Source organism: Cantharellus anzutake (assembly GCF_015039405.1).
Source record: "Cantharellus anzutake strain C23 chromosome Unknown EI90scaffold_73, whole genome shotgun sequence".
NCBI lineage: Eukaryota > Fungi > Basidiomycota > Agaricomycetes > Cantharellales > Hydnaceae > Cantharellus > Cantharellus anzutake.
In genome coordinates, this window is record NW_024067023.1 from 44,662 (window position 1) to 64,665 (window position 20,004).

The 20,004-nt window shown below is 47.6% G+C and overlaps 2 protein-coding genes across 2 annotated transcripts; both read left to right on the forward strand.

Moving 5' to 3' along the window:
* The first annotated feature begins 13,166 nt into the window (after positions 1-13,166).
* On the forward strand, positions 13,167-14,077 carry EI90DRAFT_2483998 (uncharacterized protein). The gene is made up of 3 exons (XM_039053106.1): positions 13,167-13,600; positions 13,657-13,907; positions 13,963-14,077. Exons 1-3 carry the CDS (start codon positions 13,458-13,460, stop codon positions 14,013-14,015), a joined length of 447 nt encoding a protein of 148 aa, XP_038910816.1. The 5' UTR covers positions 13,167-13,457; the 3' UTR covers positions 14,016-14,077.
* Positions 14,078-15,996: 1,919 nt separating this feature from the next.
* On the forward strand, positions 15,997-18,957 carry EI90DRAFT_3078158 (uncharacterized protein; the record flags this gene model as incomplete). The annotated part of the gene is made up of 2 exons (XM_039061761.1): positions 15,997-17,384; positions 17,432-18,957. Coding segments are annotated over 2 exons (2,741 nt in total), but the record flags the coding sequence as incomplete, so codon positions are not given.
* Between the last annotated feature and the right edge of the window lie 1,047 nt (positions 18,958-20,004).

Below are 20,004 nucleotides of genomic sequence, written 5' to 3' on the forward strand. Positions count from 1 at the left end.
AGCTTAGGGAAAAGACAATGTTTGCGTAGGATCCATAATTAAAACATACAACGAAATTTACACGGAAATTATTAAAAATGGGGAACTATAGTTATGCAAATTTTCAGCCCAAACAGTCCAGCCGTTGTGAAGTTATACCCATGACAGGAATATAGAAATCTGCATCATGTGTAATGACACGTGAGGGTGGCGATGCGCAGGGAACCAGCCGTCGGAACCGAGATCCGCACTTCGGCAGATCGCAAAGACCAATTTCCGTCCAAATAAGGAAGAGCCCAGTCAAAACAAAGCATGGAAAGTGCAAAACAACCTTAGGCTCTGTACAGGTTGAAGAAACGGGTTTCTTCTGCCCGTTTCTTTTCGTTTCTTTCAGCAGTTTCTTTTAAGAAACTGCATGCCCCGGGGCATCCCGCACATGCTTGTAGATTCTCTGTCCTGTTTTTTTTTAAAAGTGAATATAATAAGTGAATATAATAATGGCCGTTGGCCGCAAGACTGGTAATACCAAAGAACATCGCACCAAGTATCAATGGAAATTTATTGCTCTGCTTATTTCTCAATGGGCGCTTTCTGCGGTGGAAGTGTACCACCATCGCTATCTTCTGAGACGGCCTTACCATGACTCACCCTATAGGGGCGAAGATTGGGTTCGTGATCTGCTAAATGGACACCCAGATTGGTTTTATGGCCAATTTGGGGTCCACAAGCATGTCTTTCGTCATCTGGTTGCGGAGCTTCGATCCCTTGGTATGAAAAATTCAAAATATCTCGCTGTTGAAGAACATGTCGCTATCTTCCTATACTCCTCTGTAACCGGACTCTCTGTAAGACTCATTGCAGAGCACTTCCAGCACTCATTTGAAACAATTTCAACGTCAGTGTCACCTGCCATATGTCTCGACTATATGGTACAACTGATGATTCATCAGCTACTTCAAGAAAGTGCTTTACATGCTGTCATCACCCCCCTTCTACCCGAGATATGTCCACCTACCCAAACCTGACTTGCCAACGCCAATTGAGATATCATCCAATCCTAAATTCTTTCCTTTTTTCAAGGATGTCATCGGTGCCATTGATGGCACACACATACCCTGTAATCCATCTGCAGAAGAGCACGAAGCATCACGCAACCGAAAGGGTGGTGTATCCCAGAATTGCCTAGCAGCCTGCTCATTTGATCTCTATTTTCAATATGTGCTTAGCGGATGGGAGGGGTCAACTGCTGATATGGCCATGTACCATGATGCACACGCAACAGATTTCCCTATTCCAGAGGGAAAAATGTATCTTGGAGATGCTGGCTTTGGTGCATGCGATACCCTCCTAGTCCCTTATCGAAAGGAAAGGTATCATCTGCAAGAGTTTGGCCGGAGCCAACATCGGTTAGTTCAAGTTCATTTTCCATCAAGTATTCTCTCATACACTCAACCTCTGCTGTCCCCTTAGGCCACAAAATCATCGAGAGCTGTATAATCTTCGGCATGCCCAGCTCCGGAATGCTGTGGAGCGCATATTTGGTATCATAAAGAAGTGCTTTGCAATCCTCCAGCGTGCACCTTCATATTCCATGACCATTCAAGTCCGTATTCTCCCTGCACTTTGCTGTCTCCACAACTTCATCTGGTTCCATGATGCCGATGAGATTAACAATTTTGGCACAATGGACACAAACATTCCCTCACATCGTTTTGGGGAACTTCAACATGGTGTAATCACCAGGCAAGAGAGTAATCGCACTGGTGGGGTCCGTGATAATATAGCTCAGGCAATGTGGAATAGCTACCAACAATACTTGCTACTTCATTAATGCGTCTATCGTGATGAAATACTATCCTAGTTAGCCAAAAAATTTGGTGCCATCAGAGGGGCAATCTTCTTTTTGACCCAATTCTTTCGCAAACTATCGCGCTTGAGGCTGAGGTAAAAGTCTGCTGCATGAGGCTCTTCCTGAAGGACATTGAGAAGGGAAGTCAACTCATCATCATCCAGTTCATCCTCAATCTCTTGAGCATAGTTGGCGGCTTGAATTTTCCGCTGTGGAGTTGTAGGGGCTGTGGGAGAGGACTCGGAGGTGGAGCATGATGCAATGAAAGCCTTGGTAAAATCATTCATTGATTCCGCAAGTGCTGTGAAACCAAGTGCAGCATTTGAACGTGGGATTCCACGCTTTCGTTCAGGTACTTCAACTTTGACAACTTGCGGCACTGGTGATTCAAGAGGTGACTGAGTTGAGGAAAGAGAAGAGAGAGATGACAATTTGATGAGCTCAGGATCAACATTGCTCTCAAAGCCAAGATTGCGACGAGTTTGAGCCTGGTCAGGAGAAGGAGTACGGGTCCAGTCATTAATTTTGCCCTTATCCCGCAAAAATCTGAGTTGCAGCTTTGAAGAGGAGAGGAATTACCATACCTTTTGTTCATCATTGACTTCCCCATTCGAGGGCTCACCTGCATCATCATGCTCTGATATCCTCGTGGCACGGAATGCTTGGAGTCCATTTGCACGTCTGGGATTGATCTCATCCATCTCATCAAAGAGTGGCCACCCCTTATGACGAAAAGGAGCTGCCAGGGGCCACTCCTAGTAAATAGTATCATGAGTAGGAGTTTATCGGCAGCATGTGCAGCACGTACCACAATGAAATCAACCCAAAGTTGTTCCTCTTCAGGGCCCAGATCGGCACCATTCTCGCTACTCCACGGAAATCCCGACTGCTCTGAAAGACGTTTGACAGCCCAGTATATCTGTTTTAACTGCAAAGATATAGTCAGTATTCAAGCTTCCGTGTGTCAATGACTACTCATTAAGTGGATACTCACCTTGCCATACTTATTCTTGCAAGCAGTTGGCTTGAACACAGTCCCACATTCCTCATGTAAATGCGCAGAAGCTGAGTTCCAAACTTTGTCTTTGAACCCAATGTTCGAGGAGCCACCTGCACGCTTCACTTCAAGAAGGAAGTGGATGAGTTCGGCCTCCTCACGGGATTTCCAAACAGCACGTGAAGAAGGTGGGTCTGCAGTAGTGGGTGTAGGTTCTCCTTTGGGAGCACGACGTCGTTTGTTGTTGACGGGTGGGTCAGCTGTAGTGCCAGGATCGGGATCAGCTTGCTTCCGCTTCGGAGGCATTCTCGAAATGACATTTCGCAATTAATTTTACATGTAGGTTTTATAAAAAAAAAAGAAGTGGTGAAGAACAGTAAAGAAACCGCGTACCGAACAGTTGCCAGTTTCTTCTCGTTTCTTGATGAAAGCAAAAAGAAATCGGGAGAAGAAACGAGAATGATTCGGTCATCTTTTGAATTAAGAAACGAAAAGAAATGGGTGGAAGAAACCCGTTTCTTCAACCCGTACAGAGCCTTAGATCATGAGGGAAAAATCTGAAATAAATCACAGAAGCCCATATGAAAGAAATAAAAACCCGTGCATATCATAAATCCCGAACAATTAAACAGAAATGGTGCCCGCATACGAACGACTATGGGAATGACGCATGTGATTACCGAATGTGTGCGCAAACTTTTGCTAACTCAACAAATACCAGGAAATAGGACACAACCTTAGTACCATTGGAAAGGTGGGAATAAATGAAAATTTATGATACCAAGAACGTGAGAAAACATCCAGAAATGAATGAGATATAGGGACATGAAGTTAGAAACCTGAAAACGCGCGGGAAAACAGCTTCAAGAGGTCCAGAGTCCTAAATAAAATACATAAAAATATGATATCTTCAAGGACGACCTACTATAACAACGAACAATACATATGGAGGATTAGGATGTGATAATACAAAGGGGAATCAGGGAATATGAACGAAATTCATGAAAACCACTAAACTACGACGGACCATGGTGGGAATTTTAGGGAACGATATTCTAATGAGGTGGAGAGCTATAACACATTCGTTTGAGTAATTCTTGACTACTAGCAACTTTTTCTTTTAGTTTTAAACCTGAATAATTCACTCATTTACCATTTCAGTCTCATTTTAACTAAATGTCACTAAATAAAAATGGAATAAATCAGCTGAAGGTCTCAGCACAGCCGTACGCATAGTAATGCGAAGTTTGAATTCAGAATCATCAAGTCATAGCAAATTTAATGGTATATATAGGGAATTTGAAATAGATAACTGCGGCAAATGCAGCGCAGCCAAGTTCTAATTAACCATTAAAATAGCTTAGGCAAGGGAGGACAATAAGGATTCTAGGCACAGTCTGACCGCAGTAGAACCACAGTTCAGCGCAGCAAAAGTGCAGTAGAACTATAGCATGAAAATTTCATTTTTTATTCAGTTTGAGAAAAATACACTGTAAATAAATCCTGTAAATAGAAGGTAGAGTGTGAAAAAGGAAGGCGACCCAAGGAGTATAAAAGGGAGACCCTTTCTGCGACTTTTCGCCCCCCTTAGAGAAGTAAGAAAATAGAGTATTATTTTTCTCAAGCATTTCTGGTTGTCACTCCAGTGCGAAAAAGTGATATACAGTTAAGATTGCCACTGTAGTAAAAGGCAGCAATTAAGGAGAGAAATATTAAGTAGATATTTCAACAGGAGAGCTGGTTAACACTCCAGATTTCAAAGTGTAAACACAAAACAGTTATCTTGCTACTGTTAAAACAAGCAATAAAATAAGACAAAAATAAAATAAACCCAAGGGACACTCCAGATACAATCCAAATTCATTAACTGAATAGAATCTTTGAAACTTCACCAAGTAGAAGATTAAATTCAAGTTTAAATCCAAATTAAACAACGCTACACAGAATTACACCTAGACAAATTAATAAATTCCAATAAAGAAACAGCTCTGCAGAGCTCGGTTTATCTGTAAGTCAATTCCCAGGAACTTTAAAACTAACCCATAAAAATAGAATTAGCCAAAACACTCGGATTGGTACTATATTCACAATAAATAACACTAGTACACTTCCCCATCCTAACTAAAGAACCAGGGAACAGCTTGGTGGTGGTCTCGTTTGAACCTCCCAACTGACCTTCCTTCGTTCTCTCCTTCAGCGCGGCTTCTCCGTAACCGTGAAGTTGAGAGGCGTGTCGATTGAACTCGACGATGTATTTATTGATGTGGTGCCCATCCTTCATGTCCAGGGTCATCAGTTGAACCTCGGCATCGCCCACAGGATTGTGAGGGCCGAAGTTAGTTTGAAGTTCATTAACGAACTCTTGATAGTCGTTCATCCATCGCGGACGAAGCATGGAATTCTGGTCGAATAACAGGTCCGGTTCAAACCAATCGAGGGCCATTCCCTTGAGGTAGGACTGCGCAAATATGACTTTAGCGCGGTCGCTGGCAAAAGTGAGGGGACGGTCCTGGAAATTGAGCTTGCATTGGACCAAGAATACTCGAAGTTCTCGGGGATCCTTTCCGTCGAACTGTTCGGGTTCGCGGACCTTGGTCCGGAGAGCAGAAGATGGTCGTCGTCGTCGTCGTCCAGTGTGACGAGCCAGACTGGCAATGGCTTGGGCCAATTGTGCAATGGCCACGTTGGAGGTGGGTTCGGCATCGTCGGTGGTTGGGACAGTGGGGATGGGAGGATCAGCAGGGGGAGGATCGACGAAGTCAGGGACCTCGGAACCGAGTCCAAAGAAGTGGATGGGATCTATGGGTTGTTCCGTGGTGTCTCCGAAGTCGGAGTCTGCAACTGCTGATCGATTCCTAACGGGGCGCATGATCGGAGTCAATGGGAGAGGGGTTTCAAGGTTAGAAAAGCTTCGAAACTCAACTGGGTTTCTCGCCAATCGACTAGGACCAGGCTGAGAGGGTTCTGGGGAAGGTGAGGCGGAGTTGGGAACTAATGTGCATAATTGCAAACGAGTGCGAAGGACTTTTGGTGCCATACAAGATGTGTACTAGTCAGGGAGTAATAAAATACTGTCAGAGACCGGATTCGAGACGAGGGAGTGTCTCCGTAGCGGAGGGCTTCGGCCTCAGCGACTTCTGCCAAGAGCGCTGTGCCTAGTGACACGTCCGTGCCCTAACTTACTGACTGGCAATCAGAACCTAAGGGGGGTAACTCTAGTTGATTTTATTACTGGAGTGTAACCTATGTACAAGCGGGATATATATATGGTTACAGCGAAGATGGGTCCGCAATTGGCAGAGCCAAACGGAGCGGAGCTATGTCAGGGCACACACCCCGACTAGCCCGGACCCGGACCCGCGTCCGGACCTGCTTCCACCCGCTGCACTTCCCGCATGCACGCACGTGTCAGGGCACACCCGCCTGACCCGGGCCCACCCGGGCCCACCTGGCCACACCACACCCGCTCCCCGCTGTCTATCCCCCTCCCCCCTCCTTCCTCCCTCTCCTCCCCTTTCTTTTCCCTTTTCTTTCCCCTTTCTTTATTTCATTCTTCTCATCTTCCTCTTCCTGTTTATTTCTTTCTATCTACACGGACCACCTTCCTTTGTATCGATGTACTATTGACCCGTCCGGCCCACACACCCTGGACGGCTTCCCGCTGTGCCCAGCATGCGCGCATGTAGCAGACGCTCTCGGGATCCCCCACGGGGACACCCGGATGCCTGCGGCTGCCTCCGAGGATGACGTGGCACCTGTCATGTGACTCAAGCCGCATGTACATAAATGTACCTGAAGTGGGAACCGAAGAAGTAACCTTCTTCTCACATTCTCCACTTCAGGTAAGTAGTATAGTTTTCCCCTTTAATAATAATAACACATTCTCCACTTCAGTCTGAGTGGCCAGGGACCACTGTCCCAGATCGGGCCCACCAGTACGCACGCCCGCTCCACACCCCGCGACGGCCTCAGCGCCGGATATTACCCCTGGGCCCTCTCGACCCCGGACGCGTCCCTGACAGCACGCTCCGCACGCCGCATGCTCCGGACCCGGTTTCTACCCCTTCATGTGACTTCCGGGTATCCCCGGAAGTTTTGCTGATATTGTGGCCACTGTGGGAAGATGAGAAGTTAGCTTCCTTCTCATCTCCTTACCCACAGTAGGTTGTGCCCTGGATAGGGCTGGTTACACCTCAGGGCTGTGGACCATAGGGGAGGGTCATGGGGACCCGGGAGTCGTCCCCTGACAAGCTAACGGGGTTAGACATTAGCCGACTGAATATTACCGACGAGTCAGGTCGCAGGGTTAGTGCAAAGGCAGGTGATAACCCAGAAATGGAAAGGAGGGATAAGCCCGAAGGTGGGCTCTGCAGGGCAGGTGATTGTATTGCCCAGTGGAGGTGGGGGTGCGCTAGCAGACGTCGGAGCTGTCCGGAAGTCTTCGGGGCTCCGTACTTAGGGAGGCGTAGGTAATAAATTGAAATAAGGGGGTGGTGACCATCGAGGGGTACCAAGAGGATTGCGGAATATGGGAGCTCCGAGGTTAGTGAAGGAGGAGCGGAGTTAGACTGGAGGGAACGGAGGGACCGGAAGTCGATGGCCGGGGATGGATATGACAGTATGTCAGTTTTCTAAGCCAAAACTAAACATCAGATTCCAGTGGATTTTGGGCACGATGTACATCACGTCGAATAAGGTCTTGGGACTGGGACCAGTCAGGAGTACTGTCTATTTCGTCCAAAGCCTTCCGTAACACAGGGATATCCCCATAGTTTGTGGGGTCTGTTTCCCACAGATCTGATGTTGGTCTAGACCGTGGCACATGGCGAAAATCAGCCAGTCGTGCTCGTCCTAAAAAGCACCCCAGTGATGTGTCACATCGAAGGCTTGGCATTTCTCCACTCTCGGTTCAGTATTCAACACCCCAATCCCCTTTGGGTTTGAGCTCTACCAGGGTCCAGATACCACGACAAACCCACGTCACAGCCTTTTCACGCAGAATCTGCCAAAGTAGTGCTATAAGAAACATTCATGTAACCATGCTGGGTTGCTGATTCAATTTCTCTGTGGTTCTGGGCTCACTAGATGGGTAATACTCACTCATTGGAACGAGGTTCGAGCTCGCTACCGAGATGGAATCCTTCCCCATGGGACAGCCAATTGCAGATTCCTTCTCTGGTGGGGCGCTGCTCACAACATCATTAGGGAGAAGTGCCCTCGAGTGTGTGAAGTCCGACCCGACCTGTCCCAGGATACACTAACCATGTTGCATCTCGTGCTGCAGAAGAGGAACATACACTGGGGGTCAGCAATTCAGGTTGACGACTGTTCACCCACCCATGGCTGTGCTGTCTATTGCAAATAAAGCTGGGAATGGTGGGACATTTGACTCTCTACACAACAAATATAGAACTCAAGTGATTGCAAATGTCAGGGCCCGGCCTCGGACTCGGAGGCTCCCTGACCTCAACCCCCATCTAACCTGTCCTCACTATGCGGGGCATGAGATGAGAAGAAGGGTAAAGGTCTCATCTCCCCGCATGGTTGCTATATAAAGGAATGGGTCACATGCCCACAACTATACAGCTCCTAGAGTTGTGTAGTGTGACCCGGAGGGAACATCCAGGTGGCAGTGCCCAGTAAGCGTGGGAACGTTCTGGGCGAGTTGCTCGCCCAGAACTGTGGCTGTGACCCGTGGGAACATTCTGGGCGAGCTGCTCGCTCAGAAAGTTCCCACGCTATCCCGTGCACGTGCGTGTACACAACACACAAAGGCAACAACAAGGCAACAGTCAAAGAATAAAAGGGGATAAAGTAGGTGGGGAGTCCGGGGCACCCTAAGGCAGGGTGCTGAACCCTGACAGCAAATTAGTGTTCTTGGTGACCCATACCAGTGCACCTTAGGTTTTTTTCGTTTTGAATATGCTTCTTTGTTGAGATATTGCGAGAAATCACAGTGAAAAACATGAAAGATGCCATTAATTTTGAAAACGAAACCTACGGATACCTAGATACATCCAATACAATATATATTCAATTCATCTGTAAAGTCAAGACACTATGAGATGAAGGAGAAATTTGGGCAGCGGGATTTGTGGTTATCGAGTGCATGCAGCAGTTGCTGAAGCCCAAATTCGCGCGCAAAGTGGGCCTTTTTCGCTCTTTTAAGTGCATTCACACACCGGGGTTGGGTACTGATGAGGGATCCCATTGTATCATGGCTTCACAGTGGAACCGGGTCAAAAGGAATGGCCATTCTCGTAATCAAAAAGCTGCATCAATTGTCAACGAATTCATCACAGCAAAGCTTACACCAAGAAAACACAAGATCTTGCGGACAGCCCCTATCAGCGCGTCAGGATCCGAGAAAGCTCGTAGAAAATTGCTTGCAGATGCTGGAATAGCGAAGGTTGCAGAAAATAGGAGGGAAAGGCAGATAAAGGAAGTTTAAGGAACTCAAATACACCGCTAAAATCGAGGCATTAAAGGCGGTTGAACTCACCAATGACATAGAATGGGCAAGAAACCCAAAGACAACTATCGCGCAGCTAGCAGCCTAAGCCTCAGCTAAATGCATATAGGCTCCAAGATGCGTTGGTTCCTCTCAGCAGTCACATTCCAAATCAGGATGACAAGGTTAGAGAGCTGGTGCTAGCAATTGAGCGCAGGAGAGGGCGAGAAATGGAGGATGCGGGAGATAGCGAGATGATGACAGCCGATCAGCACAATCCCACAGAGTAATTTTCAAAATAACTGGCCATTTAGATTACTAGAGACCATATATTGGCGTTAATAACAATGATTAAGAGTTTGGAGAGAGTTTGAGCACTTTGTTAGATGATCAAAGGACTCGCCAGGTTTCACGGGGAAAAGTGGGTCACGTGGGGTGGCACGCTTCAACACGGATTGCCGACCCCCACATACACACTACCAATTTCATGGGTGAGGGTGTGTGCTTCCAATAACGCCGTCAACGTCAAGACAATTCCGTCAGGCTCCGGGTGTGGGATGTGACCATAGGAAGGAAAAGCCTGTCCTTGAGGGGTTGTGGGACCCGCACCATAGATGTCGGGAGAGCGAATCCCTCCCTTCCTGAGCTGCGTTCTTGTGGCCACTGCCCAGAAACAACAATAGACACAGAAGGATACAGTACAAATTCGCCCGCCGATTTCGCCAAGGTTGAACCGCAAATTCTTCACATGATGAAATGTCGACGCAAGTCTAGAAGAAGTTGATCTGTTAGGCAAGAGAACAGTCCTCAGATGCATCTTGGAAAATCTTCTCTCCGAGAAAGTTTACAGATAGTCAGTGGTAGAAATGACCATCCTGGCGTTTGTGATTGGCGCAATTAAACCCATCTGAGCAGCATGCCACACGCCGCCGCGGCACGCCACAATCCAGGATCATGTGAGCAGTGCCGGCTGGTGCGGTGAACAAGAAGAAATTGCACGATGAGTTGGGAAGGATGTCGACCTAGCCACTCGTAGTTCGCTCGCCGAAGGATACTTCCTCACCGTGTTCGTCCTACGGGTTCATTCTTGCTGCCCGACTCCACTTTCCTTAGTGTTCCCTTCCCAGATATACACTTCCTGATATAATGGCAGTAGCCATGCTCCGGTGTGTCATACGCGTTCAAATATGATGATCAATTGATTTGATGTGAACGTTTTTAGAATGATAGTACTCTGCATCGCGAGACTCGCAACCTTCATCAAGAAATCCAAGACAGGCGACAAATGCAGACCCAACACAGGAGGCCAAAACACGAGGAGCACCAACCCCGGATAACTGAGATGGAGATGCCGAACGACCGAGGAGTAGACGAAAGCGGTCGAAGTGGACAAGAGGAGCAGTCCCGCTATTTATTTTGCATCGATACCACGACAATACCTGCAAACCCCGATGACCACTTACACCTGACGATTCACTCTTTTCATGCAGAGACGATCCCCTCATGTACGCTACGGTGTTTATGACGGGATAGCCGGCGGCACTGCCATGCACTGCGCACCCGTGGATTCCTTTAGGTCATTTATGTAAGAGTTCCTGGCGTTCTTCCAAGTACGGCCGGCGCGAGGGGGAAAATTCGCCAACAGTCCGCCTCATCAGTGGATAGCATATCAGCAAGCCAATTGATCGCGATCGGCGTCTCGTCCGATCGTTGGATACACAAGAAGCATGTGAAACTACCAGGAATACTACTGAGACAAGCCAGTGACGCCACTCGATACGGACTTGAACCCAATGTGCTTGCGTCATCAATAGTTTGTTACCTCATGGCTACCCAATTGTTCCATATGGCTTCAAGTGCTTCCTTACCTGAAGAAGAGTGTTTTGCCGAGATTGCTGACCTCAGTGACGTACATCCACCCGACTCACGATGGCTCTTTGCATACACATTCACCCATGACTATGGGTCACATGTAGTGTTGTTACTCGCTCCACGTCACCAGCATTAACCCGGATTTAGGGGAAGCGCCTCTCGAGGGAATGAGAAGGCGTTTTCGGTTCACGTTGGCCTATTGGTGAGCACATTTCAACCCGTATTCGTCGCACTCACTCGCGGAAATAGTATGCTCTTGGAATACCCACCAACTTGCCCCACCTTGTCTGATAGCATTCTGACAATCTGTCTCCTGATTGCAGTCAATCGACCAGGACTACATTCTTCCATAGAAGATTGCGCACGTTGGTCCGGGTGGAGTGGCATTATATTTAAGACTTTACGTCAATAAGACGGAAGCGGCGCTAATTTAGTGCAAAACGCAGTTCGACAGAAGGATACCCCTTTCAGAACCACCGAAACCACTCCAGGATGAACGTTTCCCAGGCGATCAGGGAGAATTACACCCCGGCTTTCACAAGGAACAATTTGCTAGGCATCGTGTGGGTCCACATTAATGTTTGGGTTGGGTCACACCCTAGCGCTTCAGCGCTCGATTCAATCGAATATCCTCCCGAATGGCATAAGTGTTGGAAAGTCAGCTTGGAAACATGTGTGTATATAGAGTCATTTATACCAGGCAATTTGCGTTCTTCCTTAGCAGTCTACCCTCACGTCGTCCGAATACCGTCCCAGCCATATGTAGGACAACTTGACTAGCACCAGGGGTTCTGCTAGATGGGAACCGTCGCCCTGAGTAGTGACCTATAGATGAGGAATAACTAGCGAGGGTCGGCTGACGCCCACTTTTGGGGCTGCTTTCATTTGCATAATCAGCATACTCTCATAATTTTCTTTTCTTGATTCTTCAATTCAACAGTGCGACTAAACAGCCCCGGGTTTCCACTTCAGCGTACTCGGAGATAGCCACCTTAAGAAAGATGTGTCGAAAGCTGCAGAAAGATAGAACTCGAGGAAGCATGAGCTAGTAGCGAAGCATTACGCCACTAACGTTCTACCCGATGGGCGACTAAAAAAAAACAGTGTGAAGCGATCGACAATGACCATTTATAGCCTGTTTGACGAACCCGACGGTGATGTTTGACATTTGACTGGAACTACGAATCGTGTTCGAAGAGCTTTGGACATCGCGGGACAGGGAAAGGGATACATAATTCGAGCACCGAGAAGCAAGATACATGAACGCAGAGACGAACTCCGCGATCGGGCCGGAGAATCACCGGGGTGAATGAGTGGGTGCATCAGCAGTCCTACCCGCGTTATCGTTTGATTCGATGGATATTCCATGCAAGCATTCGAGGTTGCTACAACGTGGCCCAACCACCGCCATGAAACTCTGGTGCCTCCTCATGGATCACGAAAACAGGCCTATTGGAGCGCCCTTCAAGGTCGGAGTATCTGCCAATACCAATGTCGCTAGCTTGAAGAAGAATAGTCAAGGATAAGGCGCCATCCACCCTTGCCAAGATTGCTGCAGCGGAGCTCCGAGTGTGTGGAAATGCACGGATTCGACAATAATTTCAATTTTCTTGATGCGGGTCCTGAAGAGCGCAAGGAGCGAGTCAGAAAGGCGTTTTCCGACACGAGGGTCAAAAACCTCAGCGTGAGGCAGAAGCAGGTCTGACCATTTCAGGTGGAGAGGCATTGCTCGTGCATTTTCCCAGTGTGTCGTGGCTTTTCTCGAGAAAGCAGTTACCCACGAGGCTACGGCGCTGGGAAGCTGTCACAGGCGGGGCAGCGATCCTGATTTAGGAAAAGACTTAGCCGCATGGATCGTGCTATCGCGAGCCAAGGTTACGAGGGGAGAGTGTTTATTCCATGGCTTACCACCCGGAGAAAACGAAAGATCTCATTTTTGTTGGGGATAAGCATGGCCAACTTGGTATTTGGGATGCGTTGGCGCGGCGCCATCGAAGAGAACGAAGAGTACGAGTATGATACGCGAGAATGAGGAGGTGTTTACAGCCTCATTGACCAGGATCTCCAAAGAGCTCGATATCTTGCATCAAATTCAGCCCGACCGATGCTCATGTGGTGTGAGTGAAAGGCGCGGCGGATGGGAATCACTCAGCTCATTCCGTTACATAGGTTTCTACGACATCCTATGATTCCAGGCTGCATGTGACCTCCTTGACATCTGGGCAATCTAAGTTGACAATCTACTGAGCTTTTGTCTCTTGCCTCGACTTCGACAGTTCTCACATCCATTAATATCGCGTCATGTGGGAATGAACTATGGATCTCCTTTTTTGAACCTCCGCGAAGGCAGTCGATTGCGGAGACAAGTGAACGCTAAATTGAATGTCAGCATCAATCCTGCTGCTGGAAGGAGTCACCTCTTGTGCACCGCGAGCAACGATCTTTCCCTGAAGTAAGCGTCAGCAATGCTACTAGTGCTTTGGACTTAACCTGCTCCTCCAATGGCAGAATATGGGACCTTCGAAAGCTTATGTTAATTGAAACTAGAGCACTTGTTGAGGGTGATGATGACGGCTCCAAAGCGAAGCCGCCTCCTGTGCTAGAAGAAGATCACGAGGCTGCCACGGATTTCCTTTCATCAAAACTTGGTCGGGGCTGTATCCTTGGGCAAATTGAGCATAAATACAGTGTTAGCTCAGATTTTTGGGACCCTAGAGGGAGGGAAATAGTGACAACGTGCTATGATGATAATTTGAGAAGTCAGTTTTATTCATATCCGGAGCCACCATTTCTCACTGACCTGCGCGGAATAAGTTTGGGATCTAGATACTTGGCTCTCATCGGGAGAGAAATTAAAGTTTCCCTAGCCAATCCAAAAAGCTTATAACTGTCAAACTGGACGTTTGTTGACGGTGCTGAAGGTTCAGTGGTGTTAGAATCTCAATGAACCATCCCACTTCACTGTTAGTCCATACAATATCCCCGAAATGACTGATGTCGAACGTTTTCTAGTCGGATCGATGGATCATTCATTATATATCATTGCGTACAACGGAGAGGAGATTGTGAAGCTCGCCGATCGCTCAAAGTAATGACGTGGCCTCCGAGTGTGAGGTGCTCTACAGTAACTAATTTTAATTTGTTGGGTGACGGCTTCCCATCCCTGCGAGCAGTCAGCGGAAATGCGAGTGGTGGGAGCATTTTGTGGGGTCCATCTGAAGATTAGCAATGGCGAGTGCCCTCTTCTTGATGCAAGTCTGGTCGTTCATCTACCTGCTGAATTGTATGGATTATTATTGACAAATCTGGACATCTTTGGCGACTGAAACAACTGGCAGGAGCAAGCCGGCGCGACAAATGCCCGTTAGTCTTGCAGCTTGCTCCTTAGGGATTTACCAGAGTGCGGTTTATTGCGACGGGGGGTCGGGGTGCAGCGTTCAGTGAAGGGGAAATGTGTTATAGATTTGTTCGCTCACTCAAAACCAAGTGAAGTGTGTGATGTAAATTGTGAGGACGTGGTGTTATTGGTGGTCCGACGAGCGTCTGAGCATGATATCACTGTTCGTTGGATACCGTGCTGCAGGTCATCCCGTTGTGCTTGACCAGTGGCTTCGCGGCACTAACGGCGCTGCAAGACAAAGGTGAAACTACAAGTGCGAACAACGTGAAGTGTTAGAGCTTTGGTGATCCAGTGTTGTGCGGCCCGGCCGCACCACATCGGCAATACGGCGCTTAGTGCCCTTTTGCCTCTCACGACGCGGGTTGCTACATCAACTGCAGTGGGATACTGGCTCTCGTGCAGCAGACTCTAGAATTCGCCGCTGATAGTACCGGATTAGAGGTCTGTATGTATGGTCGACCAAATAGTCAATCCGTATATCATATCCTTCCTCGACCTTCTATAATCAGACGGATGCCTCGTGGCTCTGGCTTTTGGGCATTTAGGGGCTCACACGTGCGTTGCGTGACCAAAACGCTCTCCTCCATCAACTCGTGCGCTGTCAACCATGTCGTTGCGGCAAAAGGCTGAAGCTCTCAGGCAAAAGATCGATAATCTCCTTGTGGCGGGAGTTGATATGGCGGTTCCGATTCTCAGGGTTGTCAATGCTACCGCTGATTGGTGTCCCCCTCTAAGGATGGCGACTGGCGGTGCACTCTCCATCCTCGACGAGGTTAAAGTTGGTAATGATTCAAGCTTGATTATGAATGAAAGCTCACGCTGGTTTGCGCCACTTAGAAGTTCAAGGGGAACAAGAAACAATGGGCTGATTTTGGTGAATACGTAGCTAGCACTATGGCTAGGGTAGTTTCAGCCATAAAGTCTTATGATGTGTCAACGAAAGAGGCAACGTCATGGATGGAGGGTGTCACAGAGCTTGCGAAGTACGTTGTATTGGTTTTTGGTGGTTTTCGATATCATACTTACGTCCAGTACCAGCGCACTACAGGAGATCCGGTCCAAAATTGAACGAAGACATAGAAAAGTAGAGGAACGCTCAGCTGTAAGAAATGCATGGTCCCACTATCGAGACCCAGGGAGAATCGAGGACCTAAAGAGAGACTTTGACAAAGCGTTGACATCATTTCAGGTAGCTTTCCTCACGGCATTCCATAATCATTCTGATGTTCGGTCGGTGTAGCTTAGGACGAATTTAACAATTGGTGTCAGATTATCGACCATAGAGGACAGCTTAGGCCGGCTGGAGAGTGACCCAATCCTTGATAATCTCCGGTACCCTCAAATCGCCCACCATGATTCAACAGAGGCATGCCTAGAAGGCACCAGGGTCGATCTCACGGAGCGTATTATGAACTGGTGTCGTAACACCGGGGATAACGAGAACCGGCTGATGCTACTGACTTCTGTGGTCGGCGCTGGCAAGACATCGATTGTGCACACGATTGCAGATAGATGTAACAGGGAGACTATCCTGTTGCTGTGCTTTTTCTTCACAGTTGACGAACAGCCACGGCCGGACCAGTTATTCAGTGGCATTGCTCAAGCTCTAGCAAAGCGTGATGCAGATTACCGTGCCTTCATTATCTCTGCCCTTCGAAAAGACCCCACCCTCTCAACAGCTCCATTCACGGTGCAGTTCAAGGAATTAGTGGCTTCACCCCTGCTCCATAAACCTCCACCTTCCGACCGCCCTGTGGTGATCATCATCGACGCTTTGGATGAATGTGACAAAGAAGTGTTCGGATCCCTTGCCGAAATCCTTGGAGATGAAGTGCCCAGACTACCATCTTCCGTCAAATTCTTCATCACATCAAGACAATTTGGTCTCGTGAATCGCTACCTCTCCCCCAATTACCCTATTGGTCGTCTTAGTATCGATCTTTCGGATGAGGCAAACGTGCAGGACTGTGCTAGGTACATACGCTTCCAGCTGCGAAAGCTGAAGAAGGTACATCAGGATTTACAGCGTAATCTTCAGGATGAGGATAAAATGGTACAAGTGATCTCGGAACGAGCAAATGGCTTGTTTATCTGGATCAGCACCATCTTTCGCTACATGAAGATGGCCAACAAGGATCCTATGAGGACACTAGAAAGTCTACTTGACACTGGTGCCAAACGACCAGAGGTCCCGGCTGAGAAGATGATGGATGACTTGTATAGAAGCATTTTGAAGAAGTGTGCTTGGGAGGAAGAAGATTTTGCACACGATTACCCAATCATGATGGGAGCGATCTTCGTTGCTCGGCAGCCTCTGTCCATCACAGCCTGGGACGCAATTTTGTCACCTTTCCTCAATTCTTCTGTTCGATATGTGTTGGCCGAACTTGCTCCTCTGCTCTCAGGAGTTGAGGATTCCCACATTCCGGTTCGCATCTTACACCAATCTTTCCGCGATTTTATTGTCGATCGGATCGATCCCCAAACAATCAGCTCTCATTGCACACTCATAGCTGTGGGGGTGGAGAATGCCAGGGTTTCCCTGCGGTGTGCCGAGATTTTGAACAAGGATCTCTGCTCTGTGAAGGGCTTAGGACAGATTAAACACCTGTCCAAAAAACATGAAATGCCGCGCATTCCTCCAAAGGAATTATCTGAGCATTTTTGTTATGCCTGTCGCCACATCATTCATCACCTCAGTGGAGTCCAGGGATGGTCTGAGGAGCTTGCTGGGCCAGTTAGTATGTTTCTGAGTCAGGAAGCAACTCGGTGGGTGGAAGTCTGTGTGAGAATGGAAAACTATGTCAGTATCTTGTTACTCCCTGAGTGGGCTAAGGTATGGGTTATGGATTGTGTTAAAGAAACTAGCTCATGGTCTTCCAGTTGGCTGTTGACCACAGGGCAATTAGTGCACTGGCTAATGTGCTTACCCGGCTTCCATTGAACCTGAAATTTTTTTCAAGATTCCAGGAGGCATATGAGGCAGCAAATGATTCTGTTGTACTCTGCCGTTACCTATTTTCTGTGGACCCAAGTTCCTACACCCCGCATTTAGCCCAGTCACTCAACAGTCTGTGTGTCACTCTTCGGAGACTTGGACGGCACTCAGAGGCACTCCCATTCATTGAAGAAAGTGTCAAACTCTGTCGCCAGCTAGTTGCCATTGACCCAGGATCATATACCCCAAATTTGGCCAGCTTACTCAACAATCTACGTAATGCTCTTTCTGATCTTGGACGGCACTCAGAGGCACTCCCATTCATCGAGGAAAGTGTCAAACTCTATCGCCAGCTAGTTGCTGTTAACCCAGGAGCATACACCCCAAATTTGGCCAGCTCACTCAACAATCTACATAATGCTCTTTCTGATCTCGGACAGCACTTAGAGGCACTCCCATTCATCAAAGAATGTGTCAAAATCCATCACCAGCTAGTTGCTGTTAACCCAGGATCATACACCCCAGATTTGGCCATGTCACTCAACAATCTATATAGCGCTCTTTCCAATCTTGGACAGCACTCAGAGGCACTCCCATTCATTAAAGAAAGTGTCAAATTCTATCGCCAGCTAGTTGCTGTTAACCCAGGATCATACACCCCAGATTTGGCCATGTCACTCAACAATCTATGTAATGCTCTTTCCTATCTTGGATGGCACTCAGAGGGACTCCCATTCATTGAAGAAAGCATCAAACTCCGTCGCCAGCTAGTTGCTGTTAACCCAGGATCATACACCCCATCTTTGGCTGGGTCACTCAACAATTTACATATTGCTCTTTCTTATCTTGGACAGCACTCGGAGGCACTCCCATTCATTGAAGAAAGCGTCAAACTCTATCGCCAGCTAGTTGCCATTAACCCAGGATCATACACCCCAGATTTGGCCATGTCACTCAACAATCTATATAGTGCTCTTTCCAATCTTGGATGGCACTTGGAGGCACTCCCATTCATCAAAGAAAGTGTCAAACTCTATCACCAGCTAGTTGCTGTTAACCCAGGATCATACACCCTGTATTTGGCTGGGTCACTCAACAATTTACATATTGCTCTTTCCTATCTTGGACAGCACTCAGAGGCACTCCCATTCATTGAAGAAAGTGTCAAACTCTGTCACCAGCTAGTTGCCATTAACCCAGGATCATACACCCCCAAATTGGCCAAGTCACTCAATGATCTACATAATACTCTTAACAATCTTGGACATCATTCCAATGCACAAATGGTTCACATTTGAGCATGTTTTCCTCATCATTGCATTGCTGCTTGCACATGATGGGCACGCTTCATCAGCAAAAGTCCGTTATGCTCTGGAGCATCAAGAGTGGCTGGAGCATGTGGGAGACAAAACAGCAGATTGGGCACTCCTGGAGCCAATAGTGTTCTCCTGGGAGGGGGTTCAGGAGCAGCTGGGAGTGGTGAGGAGTATGAGGAGCAGTGGGAGGAAAATTTTGGTCTCTAAAAAGTTGAAAAAAAAAAATTAGGAAAAAAAAAATCAGGAACTATAGTGCCTTTAAAGTGCTTTCAGGATATATAATTATTTGCAAAATTGAGGAAGAAATGATGGAGAAAAATGGAAAATACTTTTGGAGACCTGAGAAATAATGAGAACTGAATTAATGGGAAAGTCTGAAAAGTGAATAGGAAAGTGAGAGGAAGCCTTGTAGCATTGTTATTTTCTGCTGTTCTGATTTTTCCCAATTCTTCTTGGTCTCATTCCCAGCTGCTCCTGGACCCTCCCAGGAGCTTTCAGGAGTATTGAGGAGCAGCTGGGAATGAGACCAAGAAGAATCGGGAAAAATCAGAACAGCAGAAAATAACAATGCTACAAGGCTTCCTCTCACTTTCTGTCAGAGACCAGGTTCGAGACGAAGGAAAGTCTCCATGGCGGAGGGCTTCAGCCTCAGCGACTTATGCCAAGAGCGCTGTGCCTAGTAACACGTCCGTGCCCTAACTTACTAACTGGCAACCAGAACTGAAGGGGGGTAACTCTAGTCAATTTTATTACTGAAGTGTAACCTATGTACAAGTTGGATATATATATGGTTACAGCGAAGATGGGTCTGCAAATGGCGGAGCCGAACGGAGCGGGACTAACAGGGTTAACGTTAGCTGACTGAATATTACCGACGAGTCAGGTTGCAGGGTTAACGGAAAGGCAGGCGATAACCCAGAAACGGAAAGGAGGGATAGGCCCTGTTAGAACTGGGCGGATTCAGATGACTCTGGAGTGGAATCGGAGACTTAGCATGGAAGGACCTTGGCCTCAGCGACTCAGGCAGAGTGCTGTGCCATTGCTGGTTGTCCTGGGGGTCCCTAATTTTGGATCTAGCAGAGGGAAAGTCTCTTGGGGGGAATTCATGTTGATTTCGGACTGAGGTTACAAGTTACTATGTACATTGTATATAAGGAGGGGTCCGGAATCAAAAGGAGTGAGGGTAGGATGAAAGGAGACAA

Coding starts and splice junctions, on each gene's coding strand:
- EI90DRAFT_2483998 (XM_039053106.1), top strand. CDS start 13,458: ATGAACTATGGATCTCCTTTTTTGAACCTCCGCGAAGGCAGTCGATTG. Junction 13,601..13,656: donor AGCAACGATCTTTCCCTGAA/GTAAGCGTCAGC, acceptor CTCCAATGGCAG/AATATGGGACCTTCGAAAGC. Junction 13,908..13,962: donor CTATGATGATAATTTGAGAA/GTCAGTTTTATT, acceptor GCGCGGAATAAG/TTTGGGATCTAGATACTTGG.